The sequence below is a fragment of the Saccopteryx bilineata genome, chromosome 10, assembly GCF_036850765.1.
Source record: "Saccopteryx bilineata isolate mSacBil1 chromosome 10, mSacBil1_pri_phased_curated, whole genome shotgun sequence".
NCBI classification, from domain to species: Eukaryota; Metazoa; Chordata; class Mammalia; order Chiroptera; family Emballonuridae; genus Saccopteryx; species Saccopteryx bilineata.
In genome coordinates, this window is record NC_089499.1 from 7,714,244 (window position 1) to 7,737,537 (window position 23,294).

General features: G+C 53.1%; 1 protein-coding gene across 2 annotated transcripts; it reads left to right on the forward strand.

The window, feature by feature from the left end:
• Positions 1-2,989: 2,989 nt before the first annotated feature.
• CSPG5 (chondroitin sulfate proteoglycan 5) lies at positions 2,990-19,917 on the forward strand. 2 transcript variants are annotated; one of them, XM_066245690.1, is made up of 6 exons: positions 2,990-3,236; positions 3,902-5,015; positions 9,833-10,021; positions 12,620-12,695; positions 19,405-19,536; positions 19,709-19,917. In XM_066245690.1, exons 1-6 carry the CDS (start codon positions 3,137-3,139, stop codon positions 19,727-19,729), a joined length of 1,632 nt encoding a protein of 543 aa, XP_066101787.1. In that variant the 5' UTR covers positions 2,990-3,136; the 3' UTR covers positions 19,730-19,917. The 2 variants fall into 2 exon arrangements, with proteins under 2 accessions (XP_066101787.1, XP_066101786.1); XM_066245689.1 differs by having other exon boundaries at positions 19,405-19,917.
• The last annotated feature ends 3,377 nt before the right edge of the window (positions 19,918-23,294 follow it).

Consider the following 23,294-nt stretch of genomic DNA (forward strand, 5'->3'; position numbering starts at 1 on the left):
ACACTGCCAGGAGATGCCATCCTACATTTCCCTTTCTGACTGGTCTAGGACATCAGTCTGAAGTTGTGACTGTTATACCCTGGTAAGAGAACATAGCATTAACTTTTAAATGCCCAGGAGACAGTGGTGGGTTCGTGGGAGAGGCAGGACTTCCATTCTGCTAAGTGAGGCCCTACCTCTGCAGCCTGATTCCTCTTCTGAAGTTAAGATGGAAGAATGAAGAGCCTCCATATCAAAATGAAAATGTCTGAAATCAAGATCTTAGTCCTGGCCTTAGCACAGTAGCATGAGCTCAGTGTCAGTTTGCAAGTGTATAAAATGACCAGCAAGATGTTTGTAGTATGGTTGTGAAGAATAAGACAGATTAAACCACCAGGAAAATGAAATGTTTACAAAGATAGTAGTGGTCACTACTGAGGACTTAAAACCAGGATCCATGCTGCTCCTGTGCAGACTGAAGTAGGTCCTCAGCCATGGCAACTGGAGCAGCTCCTGCCCTGGACAGCAACCCCTGTTGAAGCCAGGAGCTGTCTGTGCACAGTGAAGCTGGCTGTGGCTATGGCAATGGGCCCCGTGTCCGCCTTGTTACTGGAGGCCAGTTGCCAAACCCAACAGGAATGTCAGGCATGCAGAAGCCATTGCCTCACAAAGCATCCCTGACTTGAATGTGGGGACCTGGTAAGTAAGCCTTGAAGTCAATTTCCTATCCTTTCATTTTCCAGTTCCTGTAACTTAACCTCCTTTTCTTGAGCCTACCCTAGCCCTTGTGCCCAGAAAATAATACATTCATTTGATACTATATGGTTAGCACTTTCACCTCTATCAGACTCAGGCCACTGACTCTTATGGTCACACATCTCTGATGCAGAGAACCTGCTCTTCCCATCACTATCTGCATGAGCTCACATCCATGTTGTGAAGGTGTTGCCCAGCCAGGGGCGCTGTGCTCAGTTCTGAAGCTGCTCACGGCATCTGCTAGGGAGGATCAGGCTGAAACTAACGGCAATAGTCTATGTAAAATCCAAAAGTGAAGAAAGTTAGACTTTGTCTTCAGGGATGGGAAGAAGGTTGTTCAGGAAGGAGACAGTTCATATTTTATATCACATGCTTGCTTAATTCAAATAGTAAGTTTAAAAGAATATAAATTAACAAAATTAATAAAATGAGAAACAAGTACACAAGAGTTTTAAGAAAGGGATGGGAGAAGGGGCCCCATGCAGGCCCTTGTGAAAAACATGGGAGTAATTTCACTTATCTAATGAATAAGATAAAATAGAAACAGACATAGATACAGGGGTTTGGGGGGCTAGATGAAAAAGGTGAAGGAATTAAGCAAAAACAAAAAACAGTATGGAGGTTACCTGGGGGAAGGGAGCTAGGAGTGGGTAGAAGAGGATAAAAGGAGGATAAAGGATGACAGGTGACTTTGGATGGTGGTAAACAATACAATGATGTAATATATACAGTTGTACACCTGAAACCTGTATAATTTTATTAACCAATGTCACCCCAATAAAAATTTTAAATAAAAAACCAAGAAAAGAAAGTTCCTTTTTGCAGGAAGCTCCAAGTCCATGGTTCTGGGCTAAAAGTAGATGGTTGCCATTCATTTATGCCTCCGACCCGCCTTAGAAAACTTCCCTCTCTTCCTGGCGCTGCGCACTACAGTGCCTTGCAGTCCAGTGGGATCAGGGCGTTAAGTGTCCCACTGCTTGGGGCAGGCTGAGAAGGCTTCACGGAGCGGACGGTACTAGGAACGGTTTAAGGAGTTTGCCAGGGAGACCTGGAGAGGGGGAAACACCAGGCGGAGCAGTAGTGAAAAAGGCTTTGAACCAACCACCCCATCCAGAGACGCGTACTATAGAGATTGGGAGATTTAATCTCCATTTTAGTTATTTATGTGGTTCCCTAGGGAAGAAATGGGAGTGTCTCAAATTAGTAGCCACATCTTGAGCTGTGACCCCAAATGTCCTCATTTGAGTCAAACACATCAGGAGGTTGACATTAGATTTGGTGGATAAACTAGGTGACTAGGTCGCGAGTCCGCACCAAGCAGGGCTCCGGGGATGAGTGGTCCTGGGCTGCACAGTGAGCTTTGGACGGGCCCTCCAGCAGACTAACGCCTGGCCTGGCGTCCACGTGTCCCTAGGTTGCGATCTAGGCCACCTGGACCTACCCAGGAACCTGAGCTTTGGTGACCCAGGACACACGGGACGATATATCCTGGGGAGGGAGGAAGAAACCGGGATTAAAGGCCGCTCCCCAGGTGCCTGGAGGAGGCGAGAAGGCAGGCGAAGTGGCTGCAGTCCCACGAAGGCCTTCCCCCTCCCCTACTCCCCGAGAAGCTTTCCGGCGGACCCGGCTGCGCAAGGTCTGGGCTTTGGCTGCGACGGATTAGGTCTGATCCGATTAGAACCTGGGTCGTAGGCTTTGCCCCTTGTCTGGCGCTGCCAGCGCCCGTCCCGCCCTCATGGAGACCCAGAGACCTCCCCGAGACCCTTCCCCGCCCCGAACACCCGGTTGGCGCAGATAACTGAGAGGCTCCCTGCGCCCCGGGTTCGCCTCACTGCCACGGCGCGGGCTCGGGCTTCCACCCCTGCGGCCCTTTGGAGCCCCGCCCCAAGTCTGCGGGTGCCTGGGTCCCCGCCTTCGTGCTTGCCGCGTGGAGGGTGGGTTCCTCGAGGGTGGGAGTCCCTCGCCCGCCCTCCACAGGGAGGGCGGGGCCGCGACCCCGCCCCGCAGGTCTCCCGCCTGTGCACCTGTAGGCTAACGCCCCGCTCGGCGCTATGCGACTTGCCGCCGCGCCACTCCACGTCCGTCTGTCTCATCGTCCTGAGCCGGGGGTCTGTCTGTCCCTCTTGCAGGCGGACTGAGCAGGGCCGGCGTCAGAGCTACGTGCGGTGGGGCGGGAGCGGCGGGCGGGGTGGGGGCGGCGCTGAGCGCGGCAGCCGCGGCGCGGGAGGCGGGGAGGCGCGGCGCGCCGGGGACAGCGGTGGACGGCGGCAGCGGCATGCGGCTTCTCGCACTGCCCATCGTGGGCTGAGACGGCCGCAGCACGGGCGGGAGGCGCGGCGGCCGGCGAGCCGAGGGCGAAGCCAGCCGGGCAGACCGTGGACAGCGGTCGGGGCGCCGCGCCATGGGCCGAGCTGGGGGCGGGGGCCCGGGCAGAGGGCCGCCGCCACTGCTGCTGCTGCTTCTGGGGGCCACGCTGGTTCTTGTCACCGGGGCCGCGCCAGGTAGGTGCAGACTGCTACCAGGACCCCAGCGACCCTCGCCCATCCACCCTAAGCTAGGGTCCCGCTGGCTTCGGGTACAGGCGGAGTCCGCGAGCTGGAGGCAAGGGGGCGGGGCAGCGCCTTGCCTGCAGCCGGGGCGGAGGGAAGGGGCGCGTGGAGAGATGGGGGGTCTTAGGGGAAGCCGAATAGTAGGGCGTGGCCGCGAACAGGGTTCCGCACCGAGGTGCGGGCTGGAGAGGGGTTGGGGTGGATGGGCCTGAGGGTGAGACTTCGGTGCGGGACTTGCTGGTGATGGGGGGCATGAGGATTAGAGTTCAGGGCGGAGCCTGGGATGGGGTACGAGTTCAGGGCGGAGTCTAGAGGTGGAGTGTAGCCCTGAGTGTAAAACCTATTCCCGGGCAGCGCTGGTGGGCCGCCTGGTTAGACTGCGGGTCATGTCGGGGGCGGGGCCTGAGCGGGGAAGCATTAGGTCGGGTGGGTAACCTGGCTTGGGGAACGAGTTAGGGGCGGGGCTTAGCGATGGGCGTGGCCTCAGGGAACCTTGAAACGAGGTTTGTGGTTGGCAAGGGTCTGGTAGAGCTAGCCGCTGCCTGGGCGGGGCGGGGCGGGGCGGGGCGCAAAGCCGAACCTTGCGCGCCTCCTGATGCCCCGCCCCTCTCCCGCAGCGCGCGAGGCGGGCGGCGCCGTCGAGGCAGACGACCGCGTGAAGAACGCCGCGGCGTGGGAGACGCGTGTGAACACCACGCGGGAAAAGGCCGGCCTACCAGCCTCTGGGGAAGATGAGACTTCGAGGGCCGTGCCCGACGGCGAGCAGGCCTTGGTGGGCCCTGGCGTCGGGCCGGAGGATGGGCTTGAGGCCTCTGCAGCCGTAACAGGCACCACCTGGCTGGAGGTTGACAGCCCAGGCCTGAGCGGAGTGACCGCAGAGGCGGGCAGTGGGGACACTCAAACTCTTCCAGCTACCCTCCCAGCTCCCAACGAGACCCACGGGCAGTCATCAATGCCCCCCACCACCCCCGAAGCTACAGAGGCCAGTGGACCACCCAGCCCCACCCCTGGCCACAAACTGAGCCCAAGCCCGGAACTCCCCAAGGAGAGCCCCTTGCAGGTTTGGCTGAATCTGGGAAGCAGCACACCTGACCCTCATGGCCCAGCGCCTACGTATCCCTTTCAGGGCACACTGGAGCTCCAGCCGGCGTCAGATATCATTGACATCGACTACTTCGAAGGATTAGATGGTGAGGGCCGCGGCGCCGACCTGGGGAGCTTCCCGGAGTCTCCAGAAACCTCAGAGCACCACCCGGATAGTGGGGGGGAGACCCCTTCCTGGAGCCTGCTTGACTTATACGATGACTTCACCCCCTTTGACGAATCCGATTTCTACCCCACCACATCTTTCTATGACGACTTAGATGAAGAAGAGGAGGAAGAGGAGGATGGCAAAGATGCTGCGGAAGGTGGAGACCTGGAAGATGAAAATGGCCTTCTAGTGCCCACTGAGAAGCCTGGTCTGGGGCCTGGGACAGGTCAGCCCACCAATTGGTGGCATGCTGTCCCTCCACAGCATACTCTGGGGATGGTCCCTGGCAGCAGCATCGCTCTCAGGCCGCGCCCAGGAGACCCAGGCAGGGACCTGGCCCCAAGCGAGAATGGCACTATGTGCCGCAGCGGTTTTGTGCGGCATAACGGCTCCTGCCGGTCCGTGTGCGACCTCTTCCCAAGTTACTGTCACAATGGCGGCCAGTGCTACCTGGTGGAGAACATAGGGGCCTTCTGCAGGTAAGGGTGAGGCACGCAGTGCACAGGGGCAGACTCAGCAAAGGGGAATGTGACAGGCACAACTTCCAAGAAAGAGCTGGTGCGTTCACAGGATTCCCAGGTCAAGAGATGTTTACTCAGGTGCCTTCTACAGAATGACTTTTTGTTTTTAAGCAATTTCTTTTTATAAATGTTTATTTATTGGTTTTAGAAAAAGGAGGGGGAGAGAGAGCAGAGAGAGAGTGTGAAGCATCAATTCGTAGTTGCCTCACTTTAGTTGTGCATTGATTGCTTCTCCTAAGTGCTGTGATAGCCGGGGAAGGGGGATGGGACTCAAGCTGAGCCAGTGACCCCTTGCTCAAGCCTGTGACCTTGGGCTTCAAGCCTGTGACCTTTGGGCTCAAGCCAGCAACCTTGGGATCATGGCAGTGATCCCGCGCTCAAGCCAGTGAGCCTGCTCTAGCCAGTAACCTTGGGGTTTCGAGCGGGACACCTCATTGTTCAGTGTCAAGGCTCTATCCACTGCACCACCACTGGTCAGGCTATAGAATTACTTCTTAAAATGTTCCTCAGAGGCCCTGGCCGGTTGGCTCAGTGGTAGAGCGTCGCCCTGGCATGCGGAGGTCCCGGGTTCGATTCCCGGCCAGGGCACACAGGAGAAGCGCCCATCTGCTTCTCCACCCCTCCCCCTCTCCTTCCTCTCTGTCTCTCTCTTCCTCTCCCGCAGCCAAGGCTCCACTGGAGCAAAAGATGGCCCTGGCGCTGGGGATGGCTCCTTGGCCTCTGCCCCAGACAGTAGAGTGGCTCTGGTCGGGACAGAGCGACGCCCCGGAGGGGCAGAGCATCGCCCCCTGGTGGGCAGAGCATCGCCCCCTGGTGGGCGTGCCGGGTGGATCCCGGCCGGGCGCATGTGGGAGTCTGACTGCCTCCCCGTTTCCATCTTCAGAAAAATACAAAAAAAATGTTCCTCAGAAATAAGGTTTTGTATTTCTTCTAAGTGTTGTGTTCTTTACCCAACCACTAACTAACTATAAATGCAGAATGAAAAGGATTTCTCTACAGGTTTCAGGATGGGGCCTTTGCTAGCTTGAAGCTTTTTTGTTGGGGAGTTCTGTCTACACTAGCAAAGAGAGCAGGCCCATAAACCTACTGTGGAGGAAAGATCACTGTCAAGAAGACTTTCTGAGCCATGTGTGTGACAGGAGGAGGACCTGTCTCTCTGCAGGGCATGAGTGGTAGATGAGTGTGTCAGGTCACAGTGAGGACTTTCTCACTGGAGGAGACCCAGAGAGTAGCTACTCAAATAGGTCCAGTCCATCAGAGTCTTACCAGGTGTAGCAGAGGTGGTAGAGTTTCTTAACTTTGGGTAGTGGCTTTTCCCCTTCTATCCTGATTGTTTTTTGGGTTTTTTTTGTTTTTTTTTTTTGTGTGTGTTTTTTTTTACAGAGACAGAGAGAGGGATAGACAGGGACAGACAGACAGGAACGGAGAGAGATGAGAAGCATCAATCATCAGTTTTTCGTTGCGACACCTTAGTTGTTCATTGATTGCTTTCTCTATGTGCCTTGACCATGGGGCTACAGTAGACCAAATAACCCCTTGCTTGAGCCAGCGACCTTGGGTTCAAGCTGGTGAGCTTTGCTCAAACCAGATGAGCCCGCGCTCAAGCCGGCGACCTCGGGGTCTCGAACCTGGGTCCTCTACATCCCAGTCCGACGCTCTCTCCACTGCGCCACCGCCTGGTCAGGCTCTATCCTGATTTTTTAAAATTTTTATTTATTGCCTGACCAGGTGGTGGTGCAGTGGATAGAGCGTCGGACTGGGATGCAAAGGACCCAGGTTCAAAACCCTGAGGTCGCTGGCTTGAGCACAGGCTCATCTGGCTTGAGCGCCAGGGTCACCAGCTTGAGCATGGGATCATAGACATAACCCCATGGTTGATGGCTTGAGTCCAAGGTCGCTGGCTCGAACAAGGAATCACTCGCTCTGCTGTAGCCCCCCGGTCAAGGCACAAATGAAAAAGCAATCAGTGAACAACTAAGGAGCCACAATGAAGAATTGATGCTTCTCATCTCTCTCCCTTCCTGTCTATCTGTCCCTATCTGTCCCTCTCTCTGTCTCTGTCTCTGTCTCTGTCACACACAAAAATAAATAAATAATTAGCTTAGGAAAAAAATTTTTTTTGATTGATTTTTTTTTCTTTTATAGAGAGCTAGAAAGGGAGAGAGCAACATCAATTTCTTGTTCCACTTCACTCATGCATCATTGGTTGATTCTTGTATGTGCCCTGACTAGGGATTAAACTTGCAACCTTGGTATATCAGGATGACACTCTAACCAACTGAGCTACCCTGCCAGGGCTCTACCTTGATTTTTGTCTTCTTGGAATACCCAGTCCAGAATGTTTTAAAGACACAGGGAGTTCAGTGTCCCTAAGGGTATTGTCTGCAGACACCATCTCATGCTTCATCAGTAATTACTCTGTATACACCTCCCCTCACAGCGAGGTGGGTAACCTGCTGGAGAACCTACTGTCTTATTCTGGAAGAATCATAAATGAGGGCTGATCTGGGGGATTTTCTTGTTTTCATCTACGCCAGGCACTGGAAGTACAGTAGAAACCCCAGACTCCTTTGAAATTTGTTTCTGTTGTTCCCAGGAGGAGAATTTCTATCATCTGGATGTCTTTTTTAAGTATCAGTCCCAATGTTTCTTTTTCTTGGTCTTTTTGGTGGTATGTGAAGAATTCAAATTCTGTAGGGCTTGATATTCTGATAGCACAACATATAGAAAGCATAAATGTTGTGCCTTGGGCATTAAAACTGGATTTTTCTATGAAATTATCCCCTATAAATGTTCATGACATTAGGGTCACTCACATAGGATGTGTTCACACAGTTGTGATTGGAGTTATCCAGCCATTGCCAAAAGGAGGAGCTGTGATCAAGAAATAATGCCACCCTGGCCGGGTAGCTCAGTTGGTTACAGTGTCATCCCAAAGTTCAGAAGTTGCTGGTTTGATCCCCAATCAGGGTTCATACAGGTATAACTTCATGTTCCTGTCTCTCTCTCTCTCTCTCTCTCTCTCTCACTTCCTCCTCTGCTAAAATAAATAAAAATTTTAAAAAAACACACAAAATAATGGCAACATGACCTTGCAGTTGGTTAAGGGCTACCAGAAATATGGAGAAAGCCTGTGATTTTGCTCCTCCGACTTTATTGGGGGGACTATAACGATGCGTTTAGCCTGGGAGATATGGATCTCTGTGCAAAATCATTATCTTTTTAATATTTTATCCTGTTGGAGGTCTGAGTTTTCACCTTCAAAGGAAGCTCCCATCAGAGAATAAAATGTAGAGCTCTTGCTACCTCTGGGGAGCTAGAAAAGTTCCAGAACCTTCTGGTGCTCTCAGGATTCCTGTCCTCTTCTCTGAGCCGCATGGCTGTGAGACCATGGATCCGCCATGGGTCCTGCCTCAGAGGGCTTCTGCACAAGTCCACCCCAGTTCCCTTCCAGGATCACACGTGGGCCTGCCTGCCAGAGATCCCTCCTCCAGCTGTGTCCACCCAGACCGGCTGTGGTTTGGAAACTGTTTTGCATGCCACTCACAGGAGACTGCTGAGCCCGTAGTTGCAGACTGCAGCGTGCCTTTGTCTCTGTCACCCTGACCCACCGCAGAGGGACGGTCAGAGCTGTGGCAGAACTTCTCCAGAGCAGGGGCTTAGAGCAGTCAGCTTCCCACCGTCCTACAGAGAGCCTCCCAGCACTGCAGAGGGTTAGAGGCAAAAGAAAGAATTCCCTGTCAGCCGCATCTCCCCACCCCGTGCTGGGTGTGGGGCAGCCAGTTCCCTTTCTCTTGTCTGTCATCCACCCGGAGGTTCATGGCCTCCCTCCTTTGCCTGCCTCTGTATCCTTCCACATCTTTCCTCTTTGAAGCAGCCTGGTTCCCATGGAAACAGCAATGTCATTGGAAGAGTTGGAGCCTGGGAATGTCCCCAAGGGCAGGAGAAAGTCACTCAACAAAAGGACTTAAACCCACCCAGAGGTTGATTCTCACTATGCTCTCATGACTGTTCTCATGGTGACTGGACAGGAAGCTGTAGGGGCAGAGCCTTGGGGGCTGAAGAGATAGGAGAAAAATGTCCTTGTGCCTGTCCTGTCTGGTTAGCCACGTGAACTAGCGGGGACTGCAGAACAAGCTCCATGTTCCTGTGCAGGGTGGGTCCCGCTACTTTGTAGCAGCAGTTTCTGTTCATCCCGATTTTCATCTTCTTTTGTCCAGAGCCCAGACCTGGGTGGGGGACTGAGACTCCTGTGATGGTTCTTACTGAGGCTGCGAGCTGGAAAACCAGGGCTCCCTTCCCTCCTTGGTCACTTCACAGCCACACGCGTGCCAGTGTCTCGGCACCCCAGTTACTTTATGTCATGGACCTCAGCGCTGCCTGGCCCACTGTTTGGGAGGTTATAAACATAGGCCAAGAACCTGACCTGTGGTGGCGCAGTGGATAAAGAGTCGACCTGGAAATGCTGAGGTGGCCGGTTCGAAACCCTGGGCTTGCCTTGTCAAGGCACATATGGGAGTTGATGCTTCCAGCTCCTCCCCCCTTCTCTCTCTCTGTCTCTCCCTCTCCTCTCTAAAATGAATAAATAAGTTAAAAAAATATACAAGAATAAACATAGGCCAAGAATATCAGCTCTACGTTCTGCTCAGAGTAAGGCCATCACAGTTCCCGAGATGGTCCCAGGAACAGAGGTGAGTGCCGGGTCAGGAACCGGGCCCTCGCTGTGGCCAGGGCTGCCTGCCCACCGCCTTCGTCCCACCCTGTCGCTGCTGCAGGTGCAACACGCAGGACTACATCTGGCACAAGGGGACGCGCTGCGAGTCCATCATCACCGACTTCCAGGTGATGTGCGTGGCCGTTGGCTCGGCCGCCCTCGTGCTGCTGCTGCTCTTCATGATGACAGTGTTCTTCGCCAAGAAGCTCTATCTGCTCAAGACGGAGAATACCAAGCTGCGTAGAACCCAGTGAGTCTGCGCCAGCCAGCCCCACCCGACCCTGTGGCTGCGCGCCTCCCGGGGTGTTCTCCTGAAGGTTTCTGGCCCTGGCTCTCCATCCCTGGTCGTGTTTCTTATACCAAAGATTCAGCCAAGCATATCTGTTCCTACATGGCGTATGCTGGAATTGCCACAGAGGCTAAGCCCCGGCAGTACTCTGCAGCTGGCCAGCGCCGTTCCCCCCCCCCCCCCCATAGAGGATGCCTAAAGAAAAGTGCCCTGGCCGGTTGGCTCAGCGGTAGAGCGTCGGCCTAGCGTGCGGAGGACCCGGGTTCGATTCCTGGCCAGGGCACACAGGAGAAGCGCCCATTTGCTTCTCCACCCCTCCGCCGCACCTTCCTCTCTGTCTCTCTCTTCCCCTCCCGCAGCCAAGGCTCCATTGGAGCAAAAATGGCCCGGGCGCTGGGGATGGCTCTGTGGCCTCTGCCTCAGGCACTAGAGTGGCTCTGGTCGCAACATGGCGACGCCCAGGATGGGCAGAGCATCGCCCCCTGGTGGGCAGAGCGTCGCCCCCTGGTGGGCGTGCCGGGTGGATCCCGGTGGGGCGCATGCGGGAGTCTGTCTGACTGTCTCTCCCTGTTTCCAGCTTCAGAAAAATGCAAAAGAAAATGCAAAAAAAAAAAAAAAGAAAGAAAAAAGAAAAGTGTAAGCAGTTTCCAGCTCTGTCCCCGAGTGAGTTCCTGTGCTCAGTCCACCGCCCCACCTGACTGCACCTGCTTCCCAGGTGTCTGACAGCCATTGGCCAGCGTGAGAACTTTACTCCCCCAAATCTGCTGTCGCTCAGCACCAGCCCCCACAGTGAGGGCACTGCAGTGCATTGCTTCTCCAAGCTCGCCGACCCTGGGTCCAGACAGAGTGCAGCGAACTTGAGGAAATCCTCTTTGCCTCTGCTAAGTAGAATTTGGGGGATGGAAGGGCCAAACTTCCTCTCCTGGGGATTTTAAGGGCCATGTGAGGACAGAGTCTCATTTCAACTCTCAGCAGAGGGGTGATCGCTGTGTGTGTCTGAGAATCAATATGCATTTACCCTATGTCCACGCCTTGGACACTCTAGTGTGACCTTACACACTGTAGACAATCACTCATCACTAAGCAAAGTAAATACCCCTCAGAAGGATCACGAGTGTCACAAAAGGAGGAGATTGGAGTTCAGCATTTTTGGGGCCCAAGAGACAATTTATGAAGAACTGTGCCCACCTCCCTTTCAACCTGTTGCCCCATTAACCCCCTCCCCCTGACCGGTGACTCCCTCCAGAGAATGTGACTGAAGGCCTTGCCCTGAGTCCTGGGAAAAGGACAAAACGCCATCTGTTGCTCCTTTGCTGGGTAAACTTGTGCTGGGCGCAGATGTGTGTGCAACCCTGTGGCCTTTCAGCTAATGGTCATGGGGCCCAAAGGGGCCCGCCATTGTGCCTGTGCACTGAGGCGGGCGTGTCTGTGCATGTGATCACAAGCCAGGACCCGGGCTCCTCTGGCTACAGCAAGGGGTGTGTGGAGGGGGTGCAACCACCTATCAGGACACCCGCTGCTGAGGATGGGGAGAGAAAGGAGCAGCTAAACTGCCAGGGTTGTGGCGAAGCAGGAGCTGTGACCAGGGACAGAGCCTGGTCCTAGGCCCTCCTCCTCTGGCTGGCTTTGTGATTTGTACAGACAGAGCGTGGCTCCTGCACCCATTTAGTTCAGAAGCTATGTCCCTCTTTGCTTCTGCATGCCTCCTGTCTTTCCCGGGTCTCGTTGCTGCTCTGGTAGGGCGACACCTGTGTGCTACAGAGACAGCTATAGTCTATTCATTCTAAGATATATGATGTTTTCTTTTCTTTTTTTTTCACATATTAACATCTTTTTAATTGGATTGTATCTTACCATCACTGGCATCTTATAAACACATTGGCCAGATGGCAGCCATGATGTAGCCATAATTGCCTGGAATCCACAAATGTGGTCATAGCTGTTCATTTTGTTGTCAGTTCTTTATCTAAAGTCTAAATGAGCTACTTCAAGTATGTAATAAAGACTCTAGCCTGACCAGGTGGTGGCGCAGTGGATAGAGCGTCAGACTGGGATGTGGAGGACCCAGGTTCGAGACCCTGAGGTCACCAGCTTGAGCGCGGGCTCATCTGGTTTGAGCAAAGCTCACCAGCTTGGACCCAAGGTCGCTGGCTTGAGCAAGGGGTTACTCGGTCTGCTGAAGGCCCATGGTCAAGGCACATATGAGAAAGCAATCAATGAACAACTAAGGTGTCGCAATGAAAAACTGATGATTGATGCTTCTCATCTGTCCGTTCCTGTCTGTCTGTCCCTGTCTATCCCTTTCTCTGACTCTCTCTCTGTCTCTGTTAAAAAAAAAAAAAAAAAAAAAAAAGCAAAACAAAAGACTCCAGGTGATAAAGTATTAGATCATGGTTTAAATGGCAGAAGTTTTTTCTTGGTGGTACCTCAAATAATGGTGCATCTCATTACAGTCCATGACTTCTGATGAAATGCAGCCATTTGACCCACAAAGCTTTTGTCAGAGTTTGCCCTGATCCTTTCACTTACACTTTCCCTTCTCTCTTCTGTCCTAACCAGCAAATTCCGGACCCCGTCTGAGCTTCACAACGATAACTTCTCCCTGTCCACCATTGCCGAGGGCTCTCACCCAAATGTAAGGAAACTTTGTGACACCCCCCCCCCCCCATGCACACTGCCACCCCTGCCTGTGCCTTTGGTCTGTTTCAGGGCGTGCAGCCACGCCACAGGGCTCCGGAGGTGAGCTCAGGGCAGCTGTTCGGGGCGGTGGACGTGGGAATGAGGGCTTGATGGTGTCTCACTCCCTTGACAAGTGGAGCTGTAGGTGGTACGGAGGATCTTTTACTAGGATAACTTGTGATTTTAGCTTCATCTACACTTTGGAAGTCTGACTTTTGTCTTCCAACTTTTTATACCGAGGAGAAAGGCTCTGGGATTCCCTGACGGTCTTTGAAGCGAGAGAGGTGGTTGCTCGTTGGGATGGCTGGGAAAGCACTGTTGACACTGCTTGGGGACCCTACAAACTGGCAGACTTACAGACACATGTTAGGGCTGAGGTGAGCACAGAATGCTGGCGGAACTCTCAGTCTGGGGCGAATCCTGTTCTTAGGAGGATGGGCTCATAGATACCAGGTGACACCCAAAAAAAGGTCCCAGCAGACCCTTTCTAAACACCCTGGCCTGGCGTGTGGTCTGGACCAGACTAACCAGTATAGTCCTGGGTGCTGCGGAGACCATTTCAGAAGTAAAACAGAAACCATCCAAACCCCAAATTATGTCACATCCGCACCCAGGAATTCTGCATGTGACGCAGGCTCTATACCTCAAGGAAAATGCATCGTCACACACATAGGGAGCCAAACCAAGGTTCTCTAATGGAGACAGTGAAGGAGTTCTTTGAAGTGGACCAGAGAGTATCAGAGTGCGCTTGGCCTTCGCAGTCCAGGGGGGACTTCCTGGAAGGTAGAAGAGTTCTCCCTCTGCACTGTTTGCTACAGTAGCCACTGAGTTCCCTTGACTGGAGAGCTCTTAGAATGGCACTAGTGCAACTGTACTGGGCAGCACAAATCCAGACCATTGTCTCCTTTTCATAAATGGGGAAAGGGTAGCCCCAGACTGGGAGAGAGAAGATGAGTCAGTGACACCTTGGTCACCAAGCTCCGGAAAATAAAAAGCTTGGCCTGGTGGAGGAGGAGCAAAGGGGTTAATTTAAATAAGAATTGAAAGTCAATTTAGGATAATGTTTAGTCTTTGATAAAAAAGGTAGAGAAAGAGGCCCTGGCCGGTTGGCTCAGCGGTAGAGCGTCGGCCTGGTGTGCGGGAGACCTGGGTTCGATTCCCGGCCAGGGCACACAGGAGAAGCGCCCATTTGCTTCTCCACCCCTCCCCCTCTCCTTCCTCTCTGTCTCTCTCTTCCCCTCCTGCAGCCAAGGCTCCATTGGAGCAAAGATGGCCCGGGCGTACTAAGATATTAATAATTTCAAGATGGACCTAACAACCAAGGGACCTAGGTGTCCTCGGGACCTTAAGGTTGCTAACCACATGAAGCAGCCCACAGGGTGTGGGCACCGTGAGGGGGGAAGGGCCCTGCTCCTCTCCGCCCGCTCCCGCCCCTTGCAGCATCCGCGGAGGACTAGTGAGTGACGCCGACCGCAGGGTCTCTGTTCCACTGTCGGACCCGCCGTCTGGTACGTGTGGGGCAGCAGGTCTGACCTGGACGGTGGCTCCTGCAGCCAGCGTCCTCATGGTCCACGGACTGCCAAGACCCTCAGGAAAGTTTCTGACTGGTGCATTTCTGCATCCTCAAGCACAGACCCCGTTTCTCCTCACAAAGACAGGAGGAAGGGGAGGAAGTAGCTCCCCTTGGAGGCCCTGGTTCCGTGAGCCACTACCGAGGTTTCCAGTTCCTTCTGGCTGACCCAGCTTTGTGGACAGCAAGGCATTCATTCGTTCATGAAAACCTCGAGTTCAAAATATGGCAGCAGGGGAATGGGGGCAGGGTGTGGTCAGTCAGGGCTGACGGACAAGGGCCGTGGAGGGGCCTGGGCAGCACGGAGGGCGTCCCGTCTTGAGGGTCGTTGCCCCTTGAACTCCTTCCGTCAGCTTGCGCCCCCTCCCGGGAGACATCCCGTCCTCTTGGCCAAAGTTCTGAGCGGGTGAGGGGCTGACTCTCCTGTCCAGCAGGGGGCGTACTGGTGGATCTTCTGCCCTCATCTCTCATTGTTTCTCCCTGGCGGGAAAGTCAGACTTGGTCATATTGGAGGGCTGTAGGCATTGATAGTTAAGATAGTTGCTGCTTTATTATGAAGCGAAGACCTGTTCATTGCGTCAGGCACCGCATTGGTCGTGTACAAAGGGCACCAGCACAGGGTGAGAGTGAGGACCTCCAGGTGAGCAGGGAGGCGAACTGAGGGGCATCCAGGTCACGGTGCGTCTGGTCTACCCCACCCCGTCCCCCTCCCTCAGATTTCCTGTTCATAGTGATGTCTCCGAAAGTCTTAGAGAGTTCTGTTCATCTCAAAAGGGGGGTTATTGCATCTACATACGTAAAGTAGATTAAGTGGGTCATTTTCCTACCCAGTTTTAATCATCTCTGCAGTCTACACTCTGAAAAGATTTCCAACCGAAAAGAGCTGCCTTCCTTGGGTCTGTGGGGGGGGGGCAGGGGCAGGGTCGGCTCTGGTGTCGGTGTCAACTGCACGTCCCTTCCCCCTGCTGTGCCCACTGCCTGCCTGGACCTTCCTGGACTGGCGCACGTGTGTGTGAGTCCTTTATGCAGCCGGCTGCCTCCCTCGGAAGGAAGGGAAACGCCTGCTGTGGCGGTGTGCAGTGTCCCAGTGTCCCGGGAGGAGCGGCGAGTGGAGGGAGCTGGACGCTGTCCAGGCGCACAGCATGAATGAAGTCACCTGAAAACCAGGGGCAAACTGCCCAAGTCCTGGGAGCTGCCTTGCTGGTCCTCCCAGCTGTGCTGTCGGCAGAGTGTCAAGGATATAACTTGGTCCTCCCAGAATCTGACAGGCCTTCCAGGGTGTCACTTTATTACTAGGACTTCTCCATGGCATCCTTTAATGCTTCCCCTGCTCTGCCCTCATTTAAATCTTTCTAACTTCACAGACTTTTTTCCATGTCTTCAGTAAAGCGCTTACTGCCCGCCCCCTCCTGATACAGGTTTCTGTGTGTGGCCAAGTAGGGGTCCAAGCCCAAACCCACACTCGCCCTGGGCTGAAGGAAGCCGGTATGGCCAGGCATGCCAGGAGTAGGGGTACATCCTAGTTCCCAGGACTCATGCCAGATGGAGGCTCAGCTCCCTCGTGAGGTGGGACTTCCGCCAGAGCAAAGGCAGATGGGCCTTTTGCAGAGGGATTCAGCAACCCGAGGCTTAACAGGAGGGAGTTCCCGGAAACTTGGGTTAGGGGAACTCCATCTTGGTTTAGACACTCCCTCACCTGTTCTGTTTGGTACTCAGCTTGTCTAACAGAATTGTGTGGATACATTGTCCCTTATTTTTAGAATATACTTTGCCCAGCCATTGGGTCAGAAGCTACTTTTCTCATCTCTCCAAATGCCCTGAGTCCTTAAGGGTTAATGTGGACCCCATGTTCATGGCATCAGCACTTTGATGTCCATGTCTACAAGGACTCTTTAAATCCACTTTTCTTCACATAATGAGAAAGTCCCTGTGTCCCTACATGCCCCCAAAGAGTGTGTGATGGCACATGGGGTACTGGGGGTAAAAATCAGGTGAGTTCCATTCTTGTAAGAGGAGAGGTGAGTATAGGCTGTCCTGTCTTTTTCCAAGTTTTGCCGAGATCCAAGTCCATTCTACCCAGGATCTTTTTATTTTTAGATTCTATTTGTTCATTTTAGAGAGGAGAGAGAGAGAGAAGGGGGAGGAGCAGGAAGCATCAACTCCCATATGTGCCTTGAACGGGCAAGCCCAGGGTTTCAAACTGGCAACCTCAGCATTCCAGGTTGACGCTTCATCCACTGCGCCACCGCAGGCCATGCCTACCCAGGATCTTTAATGGCCCAGCTCACAAGCTTCCACGCCCAGCGTCTTCCCCCAGACATCACAGAAGTACACGAAATACAGCGTTCCACCGCCCCTCAGCACACTTCCTCTCCATGAAGCCTGTGTACGTGGGCATACATACATGTGCTCAGTATGTCGGGGAGCACTTTCCGTCCCAACACATACAGACTATGTCCCTGAAAAGTTTTTCTGAACCATTCCCAGCAGCGATAGAGAATATGAAGTGCCCGTGGGTGCTGTGCCTGAAACCTGCCTCCATCCTGTGTGGAGTTCATTTCCTCTCATTCTTGTCTCATTGGAAACAGGGAACGTGGGTTCCCCTGTTGTCTGTAAATCACTCCTGAGGCCTTTGAAAAAACTCAAGTACTCTGTTCAAGCCGGTCTGGAAAAGTGCTAAGTGAGGCTGGGAGCAGGGGCCAGCAACAGTGACTTCTAGGTGCACAGTCCTTTTGAACCCCTGCAGTGTCTGGTCTAAGCCTGGAGTCTGTCCCCGCTGCCTTTCCAAGCAGTCAGTGCACTGTCCTTGTGCTGCGCTGGGCCACACTCCGTAGCAGGCACGGTGGACAGGACCTCAGCGGTTTTATGGAAAATGTTCCAGCCCTGCCTGACCAGGCGGTGGTGCAGTGGGTAGAGCATCGCACTGGGATGCTGAGGACCCAGGTTCGAGACCCCGAGCTCACCAGCTTGAGCGCAGGCTCATCTGGTTTGAGCAAAAGCTCACCAGCTTGGACCCAAGGTCACTGGCTCGAGCAAGGGGTTACTCGGTCTGCTGAAGGCCTGCGGTCAAGGCACATATGAGAAAGCAATCAATGAACAACTAAGGTGTTACAATGCGCAACGAAAAACTAATGATTGATACTTCTCATCTCTCCGTTCCTGTCTGTCTGTCCCTCTCTCTGACTCTCTGCCTCTGTAAAAAAAAAAGAAAGAAAGAAAATGTTCCAGCTCTTCAGGATCCTGGTTACCTTGCATCTTGGATGGGGTTGAGGCAAGAAGGGTCTGAGCTAGCTGTCAGTTAGGGACATTCGCTGCCCTTCTTGCCACCCATAACCCTCCTGGGTGGGTCGCATGGCTTTCATCAGCAGAGTTCTGAGCACTGACAGGAGCCCTCTGGGGTCCGGGAAAGAGCTGAGGCCCAGTGAATACGAGGCACTGGGATTGACCTCAGGCCGTCCTGCAGGAAGAGGACTGGGAAGCCGGAAGCTCTCTGTCTGCCGGAATGCAGGCTTGGGAGACTGGACTGGTATGTGTTTCCTGAAAACTTTTTTGTTTTTGTTTTGTTTTGTTTTTACAGAGACAGAGAGAGAGTCAGAGAAAGGGACAGACAGGAACGGAGAGAGATGAGAAGCATCAATCATCAGTTTTTCGTTGCAACACCTTAGTTGTTCATTGATTGCTTTCTCATATGTGCCTTGACCGCAGGCCTTCAGCAGACCGAGTAACCCCTTGCTTGAGCCCGTGACCTTGGGTCCAAGCTGGTGAGCTTTTTGCTCAAACCAGATGCGCCCGCGCCCAAGCTGATGACCTCAGGGTCTCGAACCTGAGTCCTTCCGCATCCCAGTCCAACGCTCTATCCACTGTGCCACCGCCTGGTCAGGCCTGAAAACTTTTAACAGGCAAATTTAGTTCAGGTTCAGGAGCTGGTCAAAGGGCTGCAGGCAACCTACATGCATAGGCAGGACGGCAAGGTGCACATCAGATGTGTACAAGAATGGCGGGAGGTCGAGGCAGCCAGGCTCATCTGGGTGCAGAAACTCCTTGTAAGTCAGTGTCTTTGGGTAGATAAACTTCTGAGGGTGAGAGGCTCACACATCTCCGGGTCCTAGTCAGAGGACTCATGTTTGCTGTGGGGAGAGGGGCCCTACCTTTGCCAGAAGCAGCTCTGCGCCTGGCCGTACTCCTGTGCATGTCCCTCTGACAAGCCCTGTTCTCTGACCAAGACCTGGTTGTGAGAGCTGAAGTCAGCGGGGTGGAGGGGCTGGGCAGGTCCCGCAGAGCTCGCCCGCGGGCTACCCGGACAGGTCCCACAGAGCTCGCCCACGGGCTACCTGGGCAGATCCCACAGGCTACCCGGGCAGGTCCCACAGAGCTCGCCCACGGGCTACCTGGGCAGATCTCACAGGCTACCCGGGCAGGTCCCACAGAGCTCGCCCACGGGCTACCTGGGCAGATCTCACAGGCTACCCGGGCAGGTCCCACAGAGCTCGCCCACGGGCTACCTGGGCAGATCCCACAGGCTACCCGGGCAGGTCCCACAGAGCTCGCCCACGGGCTACCTGGGCAGATCTCACAGGCTACCCGGGCAGGTCCCACAGAGCTCGCCCACGGGCTACCTGGGCAGATCCCACAGGCTACCCGGGCAGGTCCCACAGAGCTCGCCCACGGGCTACCTGGGCAGATCCCACAGGCTACCCGGGCAGGTCCCGCAGAGCTCGCCCGCAGGCTACCCGGGCAGGTCCCGCAGAGCTCGCCCACGGGCTACCTGGGCAGATCCCACAGGCTACCCGGGCATGTCCCGCAGAGCTCGCCCACAGGCTACCTGTTAAAGCACCGTTCTCCCCAGGCTCAGTCAGAGAGTGGCCTCCATTCAAGGTGTCTGTGATCAGTCACCTGGCAAGTTTTCATCTGTGGCAGGCCAATGCGTCTGAAGATGTCTTTCCTTAAAGGGTAGCTGCTAATGAGCCACTTTGATTCATTCAAGTCTCGGAGCTCTCTTCCTTTCCTCAGTTCTGCTCCAAGCCCAAGCTGGTCATTTGATCCTCCGCGCTGCTGTCTTCTTCCTGTCCCTCCCTCACCTTTTTTCCTCTTCCAGGATGATCCTAGCGTTCCCCACAAAATCCAGGAAGTTCTCAAGTCCTGCCTGAAAGAGGAGGAGTCATTTAACATCCAGAACTCCATGTCACCCAAACTTGAGGGTGGCAAAGGTGACCAGGCTGACCTGGAGGTGAACTGTCTTCAGAATAACTTGACCTAAAGCAGCGCAAGAAGGGAGGAAGTGGGGGGTGGGGGTGGGGGAAGAAGCATTACTCCTCTTGTACAGAGTCTATTTCTTGTAACCATTTGTTAAACTCTTTTCTTTTTCTGATCTCATGGCATGCTTTGATGTATTTGTACAGGAGGGAGAAAACACAAAATAAGCAAAGAACCCGAGCAGAATTGCGCACAAGGGGCTGTCTGTCTGCGCTGTCTGTACATTGCTTCTGCCGCTGTGATTTCTAAACCTATGCTGTTGTTCAACTGACTTTTTTTTTTGTACTTTGATCCACCTTTTTTTGAAATACCAGTAAAAAACAAAGTTCTTGAAATAAAACTTTTTAAAAAGCCATTTTCCTAATGTCGTTGTGTTCACTCCCTACCCGTTCTTGTCGGTCTGAGTTGAGTTCTTATCCTCAATGAAGGTGTATATTTATATATGTCTGAAATCCCAGAAATGGTCTATGTATTAGTCTGCTCGGGCTGCCATAACAAAACACCACAGACTGGGTGCCTTCAACAGTTGACATTTTCCTCTAACAGTTCTTGAAAGCTGTAAGTCCAAGCTCATGGTGCCAACGGAATTGATTTCTGACGAGGCCTCTCTTTCTTTTTTGCAAATAGCTTCTTGCTGTGTCTTTGCCTGGTCTTTTCTCTGTGCACATGCGAAAGAGAGAGAGAGAGATCTCTCTTTTGATAAGGACAGCAGTCCTATTGGATTAGGGCCCCACCCTCCTGATGACCTCATCTAACCCTATAGGCTCTGGATCAGTCACATTATGGTTTAGGGCTTCAACATATGGCTTTGGCGGGCGGGGTGGGGGGGGGGACTGACACAATTCAGTTCACTCAGTCTGTAGCACTTATTAGTAAGACTACTCTTTCCTGCTTTCATACATATTTATTCAGCTCTTACTCAGCTAGCTGCTGTGCTAGATGCCAGGAACTCTGACCTCAACAGCTTAACAGTGTATTTGAGAAATGGACTTAAACACGGTGGAATACAAGGGTCAGGATTAGCATAGAGGTGTGCACAGAGCTCTGAGAGTTGAAGTTACGAGGTCAGGAAGGCTCAAGGGGAGAGCTCGAAACTGGGCTTTGAATGATGCCGAGGCATTTCTCAGGGTGAGACGGGAGAAGTGGGCGTTCGAGGCAGAGCGGAGACTACTCAGGGAAGTCATGGTATTTGACCAGAGACTGAGAGGGAGGGGTTCTAGGTGATGAGACTGAGAAGGGCAGTTTAGGACAGATTGTGGAGGACCTTGAATGGCATGAAACACAGGACTCAGGCTAGATCAGGTTGGTTTTCTCAGAAGATAGCCCTGGAGGCTGGTGAAGGCGGACAGAAAGGGTATTGTAGCAATCTAGGCAATGAATGAAGATGGATTAGAGAGGGGGTTAAGAGTTCAAACAGCCAATCACTGACTCCTAGGGGAGTTTTCTAGGGCTTTGCCTGTGTTCAATCCGTGTGAGAATCCCAGTGAGTGTTTCTGTAGCTTAACTTCTGCTGGTTCTCCCTGATGGGTCTTCTCCTGTGCCTTATTGTGTTTTATTTTCTGCTAGGTGTTGTATTTGTAAAAACTTGATTGAAATAATTTGAGGCCTAGGATAATTTCTTTTAGAAAGGATTTTTGTTTGCTTCTGTCAGGTGCCCAGGAGCACTGAGACTCTGGGTTTACATTATTCCAGATTCAGGGCTTGGAGATTTCTGGGCCACCCATCTGACTGTGCAAGGGCTGGGGTGCTTTTGACCCCCCAGGGGCACAATCCCAGGGGCCACAACCCAAAACAGGCAGCGGGTTACCAGTGTCCCACCTTTAGTGGGTTCTCTACTCCAACCCTCCCCAGCCCCGCAAGACTGTCAGAAACACACCTCCTCTGAGTCACTTTTCCAAGTGGGCAGGTGCCCCAGGGAAGAAGTGGCCTGGATGCCTCAAATGGACTCACCTCCCTGGATTCCTGTCCTCCCTGGCCTGTCCGCCTAGTAATTCCTTAGTATCTTGTGAGTTCTTTGATGCTTTTCAGATGTTTGTACAGCTTTCTGGTTGTCTTTAGTGGAAGGGTTAGTCCAGTTTCCCTAGCCTCCCATTCGCTGACAACAGAAGTCCTCTGTTTTCATCTCCTGACTCCTGCCCAGGTGGCATTCAGCTGGTGCCATGAGCTCAGTCTACCCTTTGCTATTGGATATAGGGCTGCCTCTTGGGATGTTGGGGTGTTGGCTTATGGCCTGTGTGCGTTATGGTTTCCCAACCTGACCCGTATCCTTTTTGGGGGAGGTTGGCATGGTTCTGCTTAGGACTTCCTGTACTCTCTGAATTAGGCACAGACCTGTCTTTCATGGATAGGCACCTCTAGCTCCTTTCACAAGGAGGCCCAATCAAGAGGGACTGCATGTGAAAGCACTTTGGACGTCCTAAATCCCATCCAGACACAAGGGTTTGTTAGTATTATGTTTTGCTTTGTTTTTCCCACAAGAGTATTAGGAAATGCAGATCAAAGCCATTGGCTCTGTTCCCCACAGCACATGCAGGAGGGATAGGAAAGCCCAGATCGGAAGGGGAGCCGGCCCAATGAATAGAGCTAGCAGACGTTGCCAAGAGTCTCTGACCCAAAGAAGGAGCTGACGTGTTGGAATAGGATATATCGATGTCTATCTGTGCCAGCTCTATTTCCTGCCAGAGTGTTTGTGCTTCTTGATGATTGTGCTCTGTGGGGCCAGCCGGACTCCCCTCTGGGGACCTCCAGCTCTGCTCTTGGCTCCCTCCCCCTCCCCCACAGTCACTGCCTAGCGCTGGAGACATCCCTGTGTCAGCACCCTGGTGCTTTCAGATGATGGCCCCCAGATCCCTTCTCTGCTTTTTCCACCCCACTCCATAGCCTGCCCTGTGTCCTTTCCTCTAAGGGAAGGACACACTGAAAATACGAGAAACTTGGGCATCATGGAAGAAAAGTTGACCCTCTGGGGAGCCTTTCTGCGCCGATGGGTCCTCTCACTCAGGAGGAGTGTACGCGCAAGGTTGAACTGTGTGTCTATACACGGCGTGTTACAGGTAGGTCACTCCTGTGTTACTTTCCTGGGACTGCCATAACAAATCACCCCACACCGAATGGCTCAAAGCAACAGAGATGTATCCTTTCACGATTGTGGAGGCTGGAAGTCTACATCAAGGTGTCAGCAGGGCCATGCGCCCTCTGACAGACCCGGGGGAGAATCCTTCCTTGCCTCTTCCTAGCTTCTGGTGCTGGCCTGTAACCATCGGCATTTTGGCTTATAGTCACCTCATTCCAGTTTCCGCCTCTGCCTTCACATGTCTGCCTTCCTTCTATGTGAGTCCCTTTCTGTGTCTTTTGTTTTTTATTGAATTTTATTGGGGTGACACTGATTAACATAATCATACAGGTTTCAGGTGTCCAATTCCACAGCACATCTCTGTACGCTGTATTATATGTTGACCCCCCCCCAAGGTAAGTCTTTGTCCATCACCATTTATCCGCACCATCCCCCCTCCCCATATGTTTCCGTGTCTTCACAAGGCCTTCTTATTTAAGCCTCACCCTAATTCAGTGTGACTTCACCTTAACTTAATTGCAACCATAAGGACCCTTATACCAAATAAGGTCAGTCACACTCACAAGTACTGTAAGTCCAGACTCCGAGATACTCTTTTTTTTTTTTTTTTTTACAAGGACAGAAAGAGAGTCAGAGAGAGGGACAGATAGGGACAGACA